Source organism: Chelonoidis abingdonii, chromosome 14 (assembly GCF_003597395.2).
Source record: "Chelonoidis abingdonii isolate Lonesome George chromosome 14, CheloAbing_2.0, whole genome shotgun sequence".
NCBI lineage: Eukaryota > Metazoa > Chordata > Testudines > Testudinidae > Chelonoidis > Chelonoidis abingdonii.
This window is the reverse complement of record NC_133782.1, coordinates 8,527,557-8,545,074: the sequence shown is the minus strand read 5'-3', so window position 1 is coordinate 8,545,074 and position 17,518 is coordinate 8,527,557. Positions and strand designations below refer to the sequence as shown.

At 42.1% G+C, this 17,518-nt stretch overlaps 1 protein-coding gene across 7 annotated transcripts in view; it reads left to right on the top strand.

Moving 5' to 3' along the window:
- OSBPL2 (oxysterol binding protein like 2) overlaps positions 1-17,518 on the top strand; it is a 52,731-nt gene that overhangs the window by 18,414 nt on the left and 16,799 nt on the right. For 6 of the 7 annotated variants that reach the window (XM_032802269.2, XM_032802266.2, XM_032802268.2 and 3 more), the window contains 5 exons: positions 6,503-6,650; positions 11,574-11,649; positions 13,578-13,712; positions 14,992-15,089; positions 15,813-15,995. In XM_032802269.2, the coding sequence (XP_032658160.1) occupies positions 6,503-6,650; positions 11,574-11,649; positions 13,578-13,712; positions 14,992-15,089; positions 15,813-15,995 (640 nt within the window). Of the gene's footprint in view, positions 1-2,796; positions 2,835-6,502; positions 6,651-11,573; positions 11,650-13,577; positions 13,713-14,991; positions 15,090-15,812; positions 15,996-17,518 lie in introns of all 7 variants that reach the window. The other variant, XM_032802267.1, reaches the window with a different exon arrangement.

Genomic DNA, 17,518 nt, shown 5'->3' with positions numbered 1-17,518 from the left:
CAGCACATTGTTCTGGCGTAAGTTTCCCTGTTCTTAGATTTCTGGCATGGTTTAGATGGGGAGCCATGTTCAGTGCTGACTTTCTGTGGCAGGTTTTCCTGCTCCCCCTTCGCCTTCTAGTGTTATCTTACCAGTAGCAGACTGTCCTTCCCTTGCTAGCCATGTGTTTTGTAGCCTGCTGCTCTCTAAGGATAAGCTTCCAGCTTGCTGGTCTGGACTGCGTGTCCCAAACTCTGTAGAGCAGTGGTTCTCAGCCTGCAGGCCATTTGTGGCCCAGTCAGCACACAGCTGTGGCCCATGTGACATCCTCAGGGCCATATAGATTGTATGTGTGTGTATATATATTATTTTGGGTGGATGTGGTCCACATAAAACATAGAGAGCTGCATATGTGGCCCATAATGGTAAGTAGGTTGAGCACTACTGCTGTAGTGTATTGGAGTGAATCCCAGGACTTCTATTTAGACCCACCTGCTGGTGTGGTGGTGTCTCACCAGTGTTTGGAACAGGCCCTAAGGCAGAGGTCCCCAAAGTGGTGCCCGCGGGGTCATCTAAATGCACCCGTGTCCTGGCCAGCTGTCGAGTATCTGCCGAAATGCCACCGAAAGCAGTGTCCTCCAGAGGTGTCACTGCCGAAATGCTGCTGAATTTGGTGGCAACGCCTCTGGATGACGCTGCTTGCTGCAGACAAGCAGCGTCATCTAGAGGGGTTGCTGCTGAAATGCCGCTGAATTTCAGTGGCATTTTGACGGATGCTCAACCACTGCCACGGTGCTTTGTCTGGCGCCTGCCAGATGAGAGAGGTTGGGGACCACTGCCCTAAGGTCTTTCTGCAGTTGTCTGCCTCACTTCTTTGTGCCTGCCCGTCTTTTTGCTGCTCCCAGCCCTGCAGAGTATGCACCTGCCACAGGCTCCTCTTGTTTGGCCTCTTTAGGTTCTGGTGGGTCCTAATTCTAGCCAACCTATCAGGGTTCTTGGTTGGTCCACGTGTCCCTGATTTAGATCTGTATTTCAAGAAGTGCATGGTCAGACTCTGGATCTTGATCATTCTGTGGAGTGTCCAGTTTGAGATGAGTTTGAAGTGATCATTTCTGAATTCTGTAGGACCTGAGACCCTCAAAGCTGGATGCTCTTAGCAGAACCAGCAGTCTGCTCTTTCCATGGATACGCTCTTCCTCCACTGATCTTGCCACTAAAAGGGCAGATGTGACCTTCAGATGTACAGATGTCCATCTTGTAGACCACTGTGCTGCCCAAGAGGACCGGGGGATACGCTTGAGTTCCTTAATAGCCCAAGTTACGTTGTCCTTCCTCCTCATATGAGGAACTAGTACCAAACTCACAGTAAGCAAGAGCCTCTCTGAAGTGGTGACTGTGACATCCTGCCTGTGCTTGTGTCTTGTCTTCTCCCCTGTGGACACTTGTTTTGTGCAAGAATGAATACCAACCTGCTGGGGTCGGGAATCTACTTCTCTGTCTGGGATTTTTCAGTGGGGAACAGACACTTCACCGGGGACCTGTGTGATAAAACTGCGTGTTGCTCACTTGTCCTTGCATATTTTGAGAATTCCTCTTTGTGACACCTGTGTCCTGATTCATCCTCACTAAGTGGTGGTTGCACATGTGAGCAGGCATCAAGGAACCCAGAGCTTGTTACCTGGAGCACAAATTTTCTATCTTGTGTTTCTCGGTGGAGAATAGTTTCCTTGCATTCAGGGACGACATTAGGGAACTTTTATGCACACCAGTAGGATCCACATGGGCTAGTTAGTGCACAACACACTGGTGCACATTAGAATTTACACTCCTGCTAGTGCAAACTAAAGCACCATGTAGACAAGCCCAGAGATTCTTCAGGAAAATTATGCAGGTCAGTGAACGGGTTACTTTGATCACTCACTTCTTGCCCAGGTTACTGTTCTTCTCTTGTCTTAAACTTGTCTTAGACTCATTAAGGACTTCTATGCCATCTGGTCCTGCTGTGGTGAGACTCTGTTCCCTTCATTAGTTCTGCCAGACTTCAGGTCAATGGAACAGATGTGTTGAGTGGAAGAATTGCCGTAGAAAGAGAAGAGTTCCTGGCTAGTTGCTGCAATGATTCTATCTTTGCCAAAAAGAATGATCTTGTTGATGGGCTCTTACCTTTATTCCAAGGGTTAATCCTGAATACCATGAAATCTCCTTCGGCTGTCGTGCAAGCACTAATCTCTCAGACTGGCATGTACCTGAACAGGTTGTTCTTCTCCTCTTACTGTTAATTGTTGTTCAACTTAGGTCATTTCTCTCTCTCTTTTGGGGGGAGGAGGAGGGACTGAAGCATCAGCTATTCAGTTGCTGGTTAATTCATGGTTTTTACCATCTGGATCTGACTATATCAGCACTTTCTGCCTCTGATTGTGCATTCAAATTGTCTTGTGAAAGGTAAGCCCTGCCTCCTGTTGAAAGTGGCTCAATACAACCGCAGTCTGTAAAAACTTGTTTTCTTTCAAAGGATCGGGAAGTGGTGACCTCTGACAAAATACAATACCATAAATTGTATTTATCATGGTCTCCCATTCAGGTTCTCTCCCATCTGCCCTCTCTAGGTCTGAAGGCTCTTGATAGGTTACATCATGAATTTTGATTTTTTTCCTGTCTAGTGACTAGTACCTGGAGTTTAAGCTTAGGAAGCTGATGACTGATAAAAGGGGAGGTCTTATGTCGTACATACTCTGTGACTCATGGAATACTTTGCCTCCTTGCTTCCTGGTAGGTAGAGGTATAGCATAGTTTGAATGGGCTCATTTTCCTTTGCAGGATGGGGAAGAAGAGAACTATGAAAAACAGAATTACTGGTAAGTCATTTTTCTTTAAACTCTTGAAATGAATTAATTTATGACCGCGTCTAAATATATGTTTTGTGAATGATTTTGGATCTACAGGTTTTTTAAAAGCATTTTGGTTCACCTTTAAAACATCTAATTTGGGAGTTGTGTTAGAGGATTAAGTTGATACTTTCCACTGCTGCCTTCACAATCTTCTTCTTTTTTCCCCTCTGAAATCCCACACCTGGTTTATACCTCATACCTTTTTACTACAGAATGACTATCCTGTAACTAATCTTTATCTGGTGAATGCCTCTGTTTTGGAGACATTACTTAGTGATGTCCAAAGAAGAGAGATTTCCTAGAATATATTCTTTCAAAAAGTCCCACTCAAATGTTGTTTATCATTCCCCTCTCAGTAACATGTTCTGGATTTTTCAAAAAAGCCACTTTTAGCTTTTATAAGCAGTCCTACAAAGTCTTCTACTCCCTTTTTAAAATTCAAAATTACATGCAGGGACAAAATTTGGCTAACAACTGTAAAACTTTCTCAGCTGACTTGCAGTAGATAAGCTTAACAATGTCTGAGAACAGCTCTTGCTTCCTGTGAGTTTGGTACTGAGAACTGGTTTAGGGTGCACATGGAGTTGTTGTCATATTTAATGATTACCTACCTGTGCTTCCTATTTTAAAATGTAGATAAAATTAAGTGAAAATAAACTCTTCAGAGCAGATTTACCTATTTCTGACGTATTTTAAGATAAGTTCTACTGGAGTTGGGGTTGAAGGTTTTTTGTCTGTCCTCAAAATTTGAATATATTTGTTTTGGTATTGTATAGTCATTGATGACCGGATGAAATTATATTTTGTTCTGTGTGTAATCACCCTTTCCATCTGAACTAAATACATGTTGACGTATGAGAACAGCATGAGTGACTCATTTACTGAGGTGAAATAGAATGATTGGTATGTAGACACTGGGACACTTTTTCAGTTATTCTGAAATAATTATTCCCTCAAAGAAATTGCAAGATTCTAGGCACAATCAAAGGTTATATAATTCCACAGTGAGATGCTTGTCTGATAATCATAAGCTTGAAGACTGACTCAGCCTTTTATGGAGCTTTCAGGGGGTTTTTAAAGGCATGTTTGACTCTTTGGCAGTAGCTGGTAAGAATTATAGTATTCTATGAGATTAAACTACACTTTTTTATTATAAATGAATGTCCCTTTTACTGTGGACTGGCTAATGATAAGCATGTGTTTGAGACGGGTGTTCCAAAGTAGTGTTTGTTTTAATCATATGTATGTTGCATCTATTATTGTTCCCAGTTAAGTGTTAAATCCCATTGGGATGAGTTTGTCATTACATAATTACACACCTGGGAGATTGGGGTGTAGCAGAAGGGATTAATGAGTGACCTCATCCTCTGTGCCTTATGCTAATTATGAAATAATATCACACCACCGATACTTCCCGCTGCTTCTGAGATTACATTCCCAGCATGCTGATTTTAAGCAATTTTTTTGTTTCAGAATTGTATAGCTTTCTGAAAGGAATTGCACTAATTAGAATGAAAGCATTTCATGGGAGCTAAAAATACAACTTCTGCTTTAATAATATCAAAATAATAGCTCTCCCTTAGTTTATTAGTATTAAAACCCTTTATTGTTGGACTAAACTCAGAGCAAGTTAAAAGCTGAATTACCCTTGTCATAACCTGATTCTTATTCCGAAAGCCTGATCTAAAGTTAATCAGACTCCTTCTCATATAAGCAGGGTGAAGGTTGCCAGTGTCATATTAGTTCTGTCGGTGGTGGTGGTGGTGGTGGTGGTGGTGGTGGTTTTTAAATTTTGTGGGTGGAGTTGTGTTAGAGGATTACCTAAAAGAGACAAAAGAGGGAGGGGGAACATGAGAGAGGGTAGGAGTGAAGAGCCATTTGGCATAAGGAGGAGAGGGCCAAGGGGGAAAACTGCAAAAAGCACTCTGGCATCAGTGCACTGCTTCTGCAGCTGCTCCTGCCAACTTCTGTCTCTGGCTGACTCTTCCATGCAGGTTTTTTAATCCTAGATCACGTGACTGGTGAAAGGAGACAGGGTGATGCATGGGTTCTAGTTTTCATGATTGGTTTTCATCACCAATGAGCTCCTGTTCTGGTGGCCCTAACTGGAGAAGGACACTTGATCAGTTAAGTGTGCTCTTCTGTTCACTTCAAAGGACAGATGCTTTAATCTTGAAAGCATTTGGGATGTGTGAGAGGTTCTGTTAATAGTGATGCCCTAAATATCGGTTAGTGAGTTGAAGGAAGTAAAAGCCTTGATAGGTGAAGGCTTCCTGTCATACAAACTTTTTTTGCTGGCAAACTTCCTGTCATACAAACTTGGCTGTCATACAAATTCAGGAGTTCTATTTTGGGTGTTTTTATCTGACTTACATTTGTAGAGTATGGATCAATGGATGCACTTAAAGTGCCTTCATTTTTTATTTCCCTGTAAAATGGAGATCAACATCCCGATTTCCCCCATTCCCATTATTAGAGCATCTGCTTTTCCCAATCTCACAATTTAGAACCAAGTCTAAAAATGTCTTTAAAAAGACCTGTATAATTTACACTGCTTCATTGCACTTCCTTAAGCACTCTTTCAAAATTGTTACATCACAGCATTCTATATACCATGAATTTGTGAAATATTGCTGCAAATCGTGTGTGTGTTAGTGGATTCACTCCTGCAGTATGAGACATCTTGAGCCACACCTGAGGATATGCCCCTTGGTAATAGATGTGGATGGCACCAAAGAGGTCGCATGCTTAGTCATAGAGGTTGGGCATGAGGTGGGAACATATATTGAGGAATCTGGTCAATTTCCATTCCAGTATGGTGTGATGGTTCTCGGGGTGCCCAGGACTAGGTCTGTGAGTCACCTTGTTACCCCCTGCTTCTAGCTCGAGAGAGACTTGCTTGTGCATAACTGGGTGTCCACTCTCTGATGGTATCAGCCATCCAAGCAATCTTCTCTGAGCTATGCTTTTCTTGTTTTCTTGTCATTTTACTAGATTTTTAAAAATTGTGTATTCCTTATTTCAGCATTTGTTTCTTTGTATCATTTCATTTTATAAAGAAACTGTACACAAGACTTAAAAGTCAGTTACATATGTTCCAGTTCACTCTGATTTAGCAATGTCTGTTTGTCTATCGTCTCTTAGTAATAAAACTGTTTGTATAAATAGGTCATCTTCACTTTTCGAAGACCTATGACAAAGTAGAATCATAGAAGAGTAGGACTGGAAGGGACCTCGAGAGGTCATGTAGTCCAGTCCCCTGCACTTAAGGCAGGACATGCAAAATCATGTAGTTGAACAAAATTATTATAATTATACTTAAATTGCAGCTCTGAAGTAGGGAAGACTGTAGACTTAATCAGATTAGAAACTATTGAGCAATTCACAGTATTATGTTTGGTAGGATGAAAAAATTGGTTGAAGGGGCTTGATACTAAAGTGATACTTGGCTCATGGAAGCTAAATCATATAACAAAGGTTCTGGACTTGGTTATATTACATAGTAAAATGCATTGTGTATGTCTAGGTTTTTAAGGTAAGTGTATATTACTAACAGGTGTGCAGTGTAAGCAGGTACTGTATGTTGAGTCATAAAGTTCTTGAGAAAGCTGCTGACTTGTATTTTTTGTATACAGGCTTCGATTCCGACAATTCTTCAGGAGACTTTTCAGAAGCAAATCATAAAGTTGCAGAAATGCTTGATCGGGATCCACCCCAAAGCAATAGGACTGGAAAACATAATGGAGAGAGGCAGCTTCATGAGAATGGAATTAAGAAACACAGGTAGGTGTGTCAGAGTGCATGCTAACCAGTAACGGAAACCTCTCCAATAGATGCAGTTACAATTTCAGCGTAACTGTACCTGTATTTTACCCTTATGTGCTTGCTTGAGGGCACCCACTTAAAGGTTCCTGGCTCCCAACTGTCACCTCGCTTGTGCAGAGACCTGCATCTCACTCCCTTCTGACTGGGGATTTTAAGGCTGCATGGCTCCCTGCCTTATACTGTGATATCCTGAGCAAGCCAGACTGCCTAAACACGCCTATGCCTGTGCATTTTTCTCTGTGAAGGCTATGACCAGTGTAATGCCTGCACTTACAGCTTCTTCTAAACAATCACTTTTTTTTATTCTTAAGCATTACAGAGAAGACATAGTAAAACAAAAATTCCTACAAGCATGCTAAAAAACTTACCAGAAGTCACCCCCAATTCCAACCTAGGGCTGGGTTTTCCCATCATTACGAGTTCATATTCCCTTCAATCCAAAACAAAAACTCAGATTGGACAGGTTAGCTGCTGCTTTATATAGCTTCAGTCTTTGAACTTGGCCTTCTGTAACAGGTAATCAGCAGACAATGGCCCTTTCTTTGGAGCATAGTTTTGAAAGGCTGGCTTTTTGCATCACCAAAGTTAGGAACTTTGCATTAACTTCTCCCTAGAGATTCACCAAGAAATCCACTTAACTCTTCTTGTCCCAAAAGTCCATACTTGTCTGGCGCATCTTCAGTATAGACTTTTGAACTCCCAGGTCTTACATCTGTCACATCTCCCACCTAGAGAAGTTGCATACAATCCAAGTCCACAGTAATACGTACATTTAATACAATAAGGTTTTTCAAGGATATTGTAGGATTTTGCCATACAGTATCTCTGACAGATGCTAATAACAATGTCTGCTTTTGTTGAGAACTCTCCCAGAGAACCTGTCACCTGCACCCCTCTGAACTCTTGACATCTTTGGTTTTCTCCCCTTATGTGCATCTGACCTCAGCCCTTTGCAACACATCGCAGTGGAAGAGGACACCTCTGGCTGTGCCTGTTGATCAAGACTGAGTGGAACGTTAGGCACTTAGGCCTGGGCTACACTACGCGTTTAAACCGAATTAACCCTGCGCCCGTCCACACAACGAAGCCCTTTATATTGATATAAAGGGCTCTTTAAACCGATTTCTGTACTCTTCCCCAACGAGGGGAGTAGAGCCGAAATTGGTATTACCTTGTCGGATTAGGGTTAGCGTGGCCGCAATTCGACGGTATTGGCCTCCGCGCGGTATCCCACAGTGCACCATTGTGATTACTTTCCAGAACGATCTGAACTCAGATGCACTGGCCAGGTTGACAGGAAAAGCCCCGTGAACTTTTGAATTTCATTTCCTGTTTGCCCAGCATGGAGCTCTGATCAGCACGGGTGGCAATGCAGTCCCAAATCCAAAAAGAGCTCCAGCATGGACCGTACGGGAGATACTGGATCTGATCACTGTATGGGGAGACAAATCTGTTTGTATCAGAGCTCCATTACAGAAGACGAAATGCCAAAGCATTTGAAAAAATCTCCAGGCTATGATAGACAGAGGCCATAGCAGGGACTCAGCACAGTGCTTCATGACAAGCGTAACGGAAAGCCAACAAATCAAATGGATGCTCATGGAGGGAGAGAGGGGGGACTGAGGACTCCAGCTATCCCACAGTCCCTGCAGTCTCCGGAAAGCATTTGCATTCTTGGCTGAGCTCCCAATGCCTGAAGGGTCAGACACATTTTCCGGGGTGGTTCAGGGTATAACTCGTCAATTTACCCCCACCCCCACCCCCGGTGAAAGAAAAGGGGAAGAAAAATCGTTTCTTGCCTTTTTCCAGTGTCGCCGTATGTCTACTGCATGCTGCTGGTAGACGTGGTGCTGAACAGCAGCATCCCCTCCCCTTCCTTTCCTCATGGCAGACGGTACAAAATGATGGAAAACTGTCCTTATCATCCCGTGAGTGCTCCTGGCTGGCCTCGGTGAGGTTGGCCGGGGGCGCCTGGCTGAAAATGGGAATGACTCCTGGTCATTCCCGACAGATGGTACAAAAGGCTTGGTAACTGTCCTCATCTTAGCAGCTGGAGGCTGAGCTCCATCAGCTTCCCCCCGCCCTGCCATGTCTAAAGAAAAAATTCTGTATTCTCTGGACTATCAGAGCAGCGGGAGGCTGCACTTCTTTCCCCCCCACCGTTTAGTGTCCTGCCTGGACTATCGTAGCAGCTGGAGGCTGCCTCCCCCTCATTTTATCTCACTAAAAAGTCAGTGTTTCTTATTCCTGCATTCTTTATTACTTCATCACACAAATGGGGGGACACTGCCACGGTAGCCCAGGAGGGTTGGAGGAGGAGGGAAGCAATGGGTGGGGTTGTTGCAGGGGCACCCCCTAGAATGTCATGCAGCTCATCATTTCTGCGGGATCTCTGGGGCTCTGACATGGAGCGGCTGTGCTCTCTGGTTCTCTAGTAGACTTGCCCCATATTCTAGGCAGTACTGACTCTATTTTTAGACAAAACATAAAGAAGACAATGACTGGGGGAGTCATTCCCATTTTTGTCCATGTGCCCGCAGCCAGCCTCAGCGAGGCAAGCCAGGAGCACCCATGACAGCAGCAGATGGTACAAAAGGATTGATAACCGTCATCGCCAATTTCCAAATACAAACAGTGCAAAATGACTGATAACCATCATCTCATCACCAGTTTACAAAGACAGATGGTGCAATAGTGATGGTAACAGTCTCTGCTACCTTGCAAAGGCAAATGAATGCTGCTGTGTAGCACTGCAGCACCGCCTCTGTCAGCATCATCCAGTACACATACGGTGACAGTGACAAAAGGCAAAACAGGCTCCATGGTTGCCATGCTATGGCGTCTGCCGGGGGAAAAAGGGTGCAAAATGATTGTCTGCCGTTGCTTTCACGGAGGAAGGATTAAGTGACGACATTTACCTAGAATCACCCGCGACACTGTTTTTGCATCATTATGCATTGGGATCTCAACCCAGAATTCCAATGGGCGGGGGAGACTGCGGGAACTATGGGATAGCTACAGGATAACTACCCACAGTGCAACACTCTGGAAATGGACGCAAGGCTCGGTACATGGACGCACACTGCCGAATTAATGTGCTTAGTGTGGCCGTGTGCACTCGACTTTATACAATCTGTTTTAAAAAAACGGTTTCTGTAAAATCGGAATAATCCCGTAGTGTAGACATACCCACAGTTATCAGAACCTCTATGTGGAAGTGCTGATAGGTATCGTTGGGGTGGTCTGTGTGAAATTATCCAATAAGTCCGTCTTTAAATTTAATAAAACAAAATAAACTGTTTTGCAGTGTATTCATATGAGGTATGTTATACAAAGCCCAGTGAGGGAGGGGTGCCCCTTAGCTTAGTTACAGAGAAAAGAAAGTCTTGCATCTCCTGGAACCAGTCCCCTTTGACCATTTCCTGGTCACCCTCTTTCTTCTGTGTTCAAAGAGAGAGAGCTCTCTTTCCTGTCACGGCTCTGGAAACAAGTTTGCTCTCCTGTGTTCAAATTGACTACCCTGGACCGCTGCCCATCCCCATTTGCCCCAAGTAGCCTTAAAGTAAATACACACAATAGGTGTTGGCATACGTTTGCATTCCCCCATTCTACAGGTGGTTGTTGAGGAAGGAAAAGGAAATCCTTTGACCACATTAAATAACTGCCTTTCAAGAGCTTAACGTCTTGGCTCAAGTGCAGCATTTCACAGAGCACTTTGCCTAAATGTAACCAGTTGGTACAAGAGCCTTTCTGTTAGGCAGACTGGATCTTCGGTGTCCGTCCCTCTTACTCACCGTCCCTTATAAGAAAATAAAAATTGACTGACAGACTCCAGAGCTTTTTCAGAGTACCACTTCAGCCTGTATAATAATGGCTCTGATTGTCCCCTTCCCAAGGTCCATGTCTTAGCCATGTATGCTTCTTTTTGGAAGTCAGGTCAGATGCGCCTGCAAAAGCATTCCATCCTCTTACCCTCTCCCCTCCCTCTCTTCCCCTCCGCCCCCTCCCAAGGCACCTGGATCCATTGTGGGCAAGGGGGTGGCAGCTGTGCTGGCTAGGGAGGATTTGTTACCTTTTAGCTGTCCCAGTCAGGAATACCTAGAAAAGATGCTACAGTCCTGCATTGTTGCGCTGTCTCAATTCTCTCCTGATGTGAAGGTTGCTGTGATTTTGAGGTGTGTCTGATAGTGGTTCTTCATTGGAGTTGTGTTGTCAGGGTTTTAGGGGGGAAGGTGTCCTCCAGGGAACTTACTCATTTTGGAGATGTGGGGCATCCCATTGATTTTTGGGGATTATGTGGGGGGCTACAGGACAATATGAAAGGTCTGGGGATGTTCATGGAGACTTTCTCCAAGATCTCCTGCAGGCGTTTCTATGGAAGGGGGTGAGATGACCTGGCCCAGTGAAAGGTGGAATCTAATTTATTCTGTTAATCCGGGCATAGCTTCCTGGTATTTGTATCATGTTCATTAACCTGATAACTGAACACATTATCATTGAGTCCCATCCTTTCCCTTTCTCTCCTGCCTGGATCATCCAGCTTTAAGGGGAGGAACTCAAAGGACGGACTGTGTTCTCTTAGGTATGTTTTGAAAGGAGAATTCTGTGTGTGTGTGTGTGTGTGTACATGCTACAAATAAAATATACTAGCTTAGGAGGCTACTTAGTTCACAGAATAGTTCAATGTGCTGCAAGTCAGGATACCTGAGTTCTACTCCCAGCTTGGTCACTGTGTGACCTTTGGTAAGTCACTACACCTCCTTGCCTCTTCTGCAATGTGAGGCTCACCTTCCTTTGTAAGATGCTTTGAGATCTGTAGATGAAAAATTTGTTTTATGTAAGGTCTTTGTTAATTATTCTAATGGCTTTTTTCCCCTACAGAACATCATTACCTGCACCGATGTTTTCTAGGAGTGATTTCAGTGTGTGGAGTATATTAAAAAAATGCATTGGACTGGTAAGTCACTCTCTGCAGTCAGAGGAGACCCAGCTTTGATTCCTCAGCATTCTTAGCAAAATGTTTATCTTAAAGGGAGGAAGATTAAGTTTGGAAGTACAAAAATGCAAAACCAAAGGCACCCAAATAATGGAGTAGTCTGCTAGTGCTGAAGAACTTGAAAGTGATGGTAGACAAAAGTGAAATTGACTAGTTTTGTTGCTCAAGCTGAGAAATGCCAAAAGTTAGCAGCATAAATTTAAAATTTTTTAAATTCTCTGTTCTCTGTAAGGTAAGATGGTGTTAACAATTTATATCAAACTCTTTTTAACTTCTAACTTTTAATCTTAGTGTCCTTTAGTAAACTAAGGATTGATAAACTCAATTTCTGAATAATACAGTATTTGACATTTTGTTACAGCTGTTTATATTGGCTTGAATAGATTCATTAAAGAAATATTTTCATTATCTGACCCAGTAGTTGCGTATGTCGAACTGATAATTTCTTACCATTTTACAAGTAATGCCCTAAAAGACTTCTTCAAACTTGTATTCAAACTTACCGGTATATTCTTCAATTTGTATTCTTCAGATGTGGGTTGAAGAATATAAAATTGCGTAGCTCTACTTGTCATTACAACAGTTGTCAAAATATAATAATTTGGGGCTTTATTTTGGCTTTTGCATAGCTTAAGGGGATGTGATACACCAGGAAATTTCACTTTCAACTGAATGATGGAATAAGGGAATTTGTAATCTATCTTATGCCCTGTTTCTCTATTAAGAGAGTTCATGGTGTAAACTCAGGCTAGTGGGCATGATCTGAATTGAGTCACCTGTTTATTTTTGACACTAAGGATTAAAGAACTCTAATTAGCAGTAGATACCAATGTAAAGGACACTTGGTCTCCAATCTTAATGGTCATCACTAACATTTTCTTTAATCCTTTCAAAAATTTGCAGTCACTTATTGCAGTGCTTGCATCTTAACGGGAGGAGAAAAATCCCTATCTTATCAATGCACCTTTTTTTTTTTTTTTTTTAAAAAAGGGCCTGTGTTTGTTTGGTTAGAAAGAGGCATTGGATAGCAAAAGAGCCTGGGGCTTGATACATCTGCTTGTTTGAAGCTCAAGCAATGGGTCTCTTCATATTAGCAGTAGAGCAGGGTGAAACTTATTTGGTGAATACTAAATTATCTGAAAAATGCATTTTTTAGGGCACCAAAAGTATTTGCGAATTCAGCTCAAATTTAGTGAATCGTTTTGATTCAACATTTTCTAAACCATTTTTTCCCCATTTTTGTTTCATTGAGGAAAAACCAGGAAAAAAATTTTTTGTTTGAAATGAGCCAAGCTGAACTAAAAAAGTTTGGCCACCGAAGGGAAAAACTAGTGATTTTCTCAGCTCTACCTAGGAGGTAGAATAAGAAACACTGTTTAGCTTTGTTTGTAGGGCACTGATACAAATAGGGCCACTTAAAATTTGTGAAAACATCTTCCATCCTGTTCCCCACAAACTTGAAGGTGTTTCAAAGTACAGTAGAGAATGTGTTGGTGGTTACAGCAGCAATATTGGTTACATTTTTTAAGGGATCCAGTTTATTATGCTATGAATAACTGGCTAATGCATCATCTGTTGGAAGGAAAGTTTAACTTCTTCTTCACCATCGCAAGGCACTGAGTTGCAGTTACCATATCTTTTTGGTTGCAGTGCTAGATAAGACTCCATTTGGAGCCCTTTATCAATACTCATTAGGCCTCTGCTGTACTTCTAATCTCTTCTAGCCATGGTACTTAGTGACCAGAACCAGGGGTCTGAGCTGGCCCTATCATGTGTCAGTGAAGACCACTATTGCCAACCCACCCCAACGGTCATCTTGGAAACTTGTTCTGGCCTGTTGGTAACCTAGGAGTGTGTCAAAGGGAATGACTTCTCCTTTTATCATTTAGGAGCTGTCTAAAATTACAATGCCTATTGTCTTCAATGAGCCACTGAGCTTCCTCCAGCGGATAACCGAATACATGGAACACATATACCTCATTCATAAAGCTAGCAGTCATGCAAACTCCCTGGAAAGAATGCAGGCAAGTGACATTTTCCATCTCCTCTTTGGCTTTAGAAAGGATTCTTTGTGTCCTCAAAGTCTCTCTTTAAGATGACATCCCATCTGATGAGAGGTGGGTATGGCAGTCTGTGGACTGGTTATAAGAAATACAAGAATTGCCCTACAGGATCAGACTTATAGTCCATCTAGTCCAGTGGCTTGTCTCTGGTAGTAGCCAGTACCAGCTGCTATGGAGGAGGATGAAAACACCCTGCAGTAGGTGTATACATCACCTTGTGATGGTTGAAGGGGTCACTGCAGTGGGAGGAAGAGGAGGAAAGTACAGTCAGGAACTGAACATGCCCAGGCCCATCACCTTTTTAGTTGCTGTTCTTAAACTTGCACAAACCCGAGTATTTTTAGTGAAGATCTGATTATGGCTTTGAACAGCCTCAAACAAATCCATTTGCTAACTGGCATTTTGAGAGTTTTTAAGAGTGGTGTGGTGGAGACAGACTTTGTTTCCCATTCTTCTCTCCCACCCCAAACCCTACATACTTGGAGTGAGTGGAGTAAGTATCTGTTAGTCATGTGCTCAAATATGTGTTGATGGTGGGTATAAACTAGTGTACATCAGGGTTTAGGTGTTACTCTGGAACTCTGTTTCTACTTAAATGAAATGTAGAGAACAAGAAGCACATGGTAAACGGTGTATGATACATACATACAGTTTAGGCCCCATCTGTGTGATGCTACAGTTGTCCTTTATACCTGGCAGCAGGATGTATTAAATATAACAAAATAAAAACTGCTGCTTTGCCAGGGATGCTGGTGAAAATGACTTCTCTGTAGTGACATTGGAAATGATACCTGGCTGCTGTTATGTTAAACTAGATTCCACTTCAGTCTCTGGGCAAAAGAAGGGGAAGATGGGCAGAAAGGAACAGTCCAGGTCTTTATTAGAGCTGCATGAAGAGGAACAGAGAGCAGTCAGTGTGATCTGGCAAAATTTGGAAGTGAAATATTCTCTCTCTCACACACACACACACACGTTACTTATCATAGATCATTATTCCTAGTGTGGGTCTGTCAGGATCTGAGAATGTGTTTACCTTAAGAAGCACACAGCAACTGCTCTGGTTGATTAAAAAATGACGCACGCTCCTGTGTTTGGGTGCACGTGGAGAAAGGGGGGAACCTCAGGGGTGCAAGAAGAAGTTGGTAGAGTTCCTGAACATAGAGGGTTTTTAAAAATTGCTGTAGCACATGTTTCAGTGGAGCTCTCTCTGAAGACTGCATCCTGCTGTGTTTGTTTACAGGCTGTAGCTGCTTTTGCAGTTTCTGCAGTAGCTTCGCAGTGGGAGAGAACTGGCAAACCATTTAACCCTCTACTAGGAGAAACGTATGAATTAATCAGGTGACACTGAATTCTTTTAAATGTCGTTGAAGAGGAGGGATGGTTGGTGGTCAGTAAATTAAACTGACTTCATGGCAAATTGGAAAATAGTTTATTCTCTAAGATAAAATCAGTTCACTCTGACCAGTCATATATCTCTATAGCCACAGTTAGCTGAAAACCCCAGTGATCAATATGGAATCTGAGAAGATAGAAATAAAGTTCTTATTCTAAAATCACTATCTGTAGACTCATATTTTCTGAATTATGCAAAGGCAGTGAAGTGTATATTATATTCTTCCTAAGAACCACTCTTGACCAGAGACTCTTAATTACTGTAGCAAGTGCCTTATTGATGACATAGTGTGCGAGTAGATTGAGACCCTTTAGTCTGGTCAATTGTCCTGTAGATCATATTTGAACCCAATTTGCCAGAGGTGGATTACTATTGCCCAGCAAGCTTTGGAATTGCCAGGAGTTGCCCAAGTGAAATTACTTCATATGCATTCCCGGATTGATAGTGCTCAGTTTGTGGTGTAGTTTTCATGGTGGGGGACGTGTGTAAGCATTTATTGGTCGCCATACATTCACTATGGAGACTATGGGATCTGAGTTCAGGTTTGGTCTAAAAATCCTGAGGCACATTTTAAAAAAATTGTGATCTGTCTTTTTTGCAATTTTAATAAGTCCCTTCTTGAAAATGTTGACTACGTAACATTATTTCTTTTTTCTCCCCCTGCCTAGGGAGGATTTAGGCTTTAGGTTTATATCTGAACAGGTCAGTCATCACCCACCTGTTAGTGCATTTTATTCTGAAGGCCTCAATAAGGACTTTGTTTTTCATGGATCAATCTACCCCAAATTAAAGTTCTGGGGGAAGAGCGTAGAAGCAGAGCCCCGTGGAACAATTACTTTGGAGCTTCTAAAGTAAGTATAACCAAAACCTTCTTTTCTCTGTTGGACATATATCCCTTAACTATATTTAAAAAATAGTAAATGCTCTAAAGGACCATTTTATTTTTATATAGATAGATAGATCTCTCTCTCTCTCTCACACTCACACACACGGTTGTGAGATATATGTGCGTGTGTATCTGGGCCATGACTGCCTTGAAAAAGCATTCAACTAATTATGAAACTTTTCTTGGAGTGAGTGGAAGGAGGAGATACTAGGGATTTATAGATTCATAGACTCTAGGACTGGAAGGGACCTCGAGAGGTCATAGAGTCCAGTCCCCTGCCTTCATGGCAGGACCAAATACTGTCTAGACCATCCCTGGGCTATTGGCCATCAGTCAATTCCAGGGCTTTGTTGGAAGGATGCCATGGTCTTGCAGCTGTAACAATTTGGCCCGATTTTATTCAAAGGCAACTGGCATTTCTTGAAACCAAATGGTATTTAAAATGATTAGTTCTTTAAATTTTGGTAGGTGCCTTTAAAAAACCAAAGAAACCAAAAACTACTTTGGCTGAGATAAACGATGCTACGTTAATTTCATTGGGAATTTTGCCTCTAAATCCCCCAGGTGGTTTTGATAATGTCAACACTGTGTATCTGTAAACTATATATAACTTCTCCAGAACAGATACTGTGTGCCATGGTAAACCCCAGGAATTCAGGTACATTTCTACCGTTAGACTTGTGTACAGAGGCCTCTTTGTTGAAACTAAATCTCTATTTCTAGGTTATTCCCAGGTTCATGTCTGACTGAGAGCATATCTTACGAGGGAAGTGATTTCATAAGTTGTTTTGTAGCGTGGCCGAGCTATAATTAAATTAAAAGGCCTCCCTAGACTTTTCTGTAAGGAATTGATGAATGCACTGAGGATGATAGTGTAGTAAAAGTCATTCTGGAATTGAGCACTTTGAGGTGGTTTCATAAGAGCTCTTAAACAGATGTAGATTTAGAGAAGTGGTTCTGGAATCTGCTGCTTTTGTGAAACCTTTAAATAGACATTTGGTTTTAATAAGGTGGTGACTTGCTTACCTTATAACAGTTTAACTTCCATTGGAGATTCTTGTCTCAGTGTAACTCTATGCTCTTAGTTGAATTTCTGACGTATACGATGATATCTGATCTTTCTGGGGAATATAAAACATGAGCTGCTTGGTATCTGAACTGTGTTGTGATGAAAACAGAGTAATTGGGCAGCTTGCCTCTATACCCCAATTCTTTGGTAGGTAGATAAATTATTTTAATACATTTTAAAATGTAGACTACAAACATTCAACCAAAATAAAAGCTAGTAATGGAAGAATTGCCTTTATTCAGAAAAGTGTTTCATTAACCTCTTGTGGTGTGATCAGTCAAAAGAGCAAGTTGAGGTTCTGTGGCATTCACTTCAAGGTTTTTTAGGGTTCTGAACTGTTCAATGCTGAACTTCTGTGAACACACTAGGCTTTCTATTGATCTAACCAGACCCGTAAGCATACCAGCAGTATTGTGCAA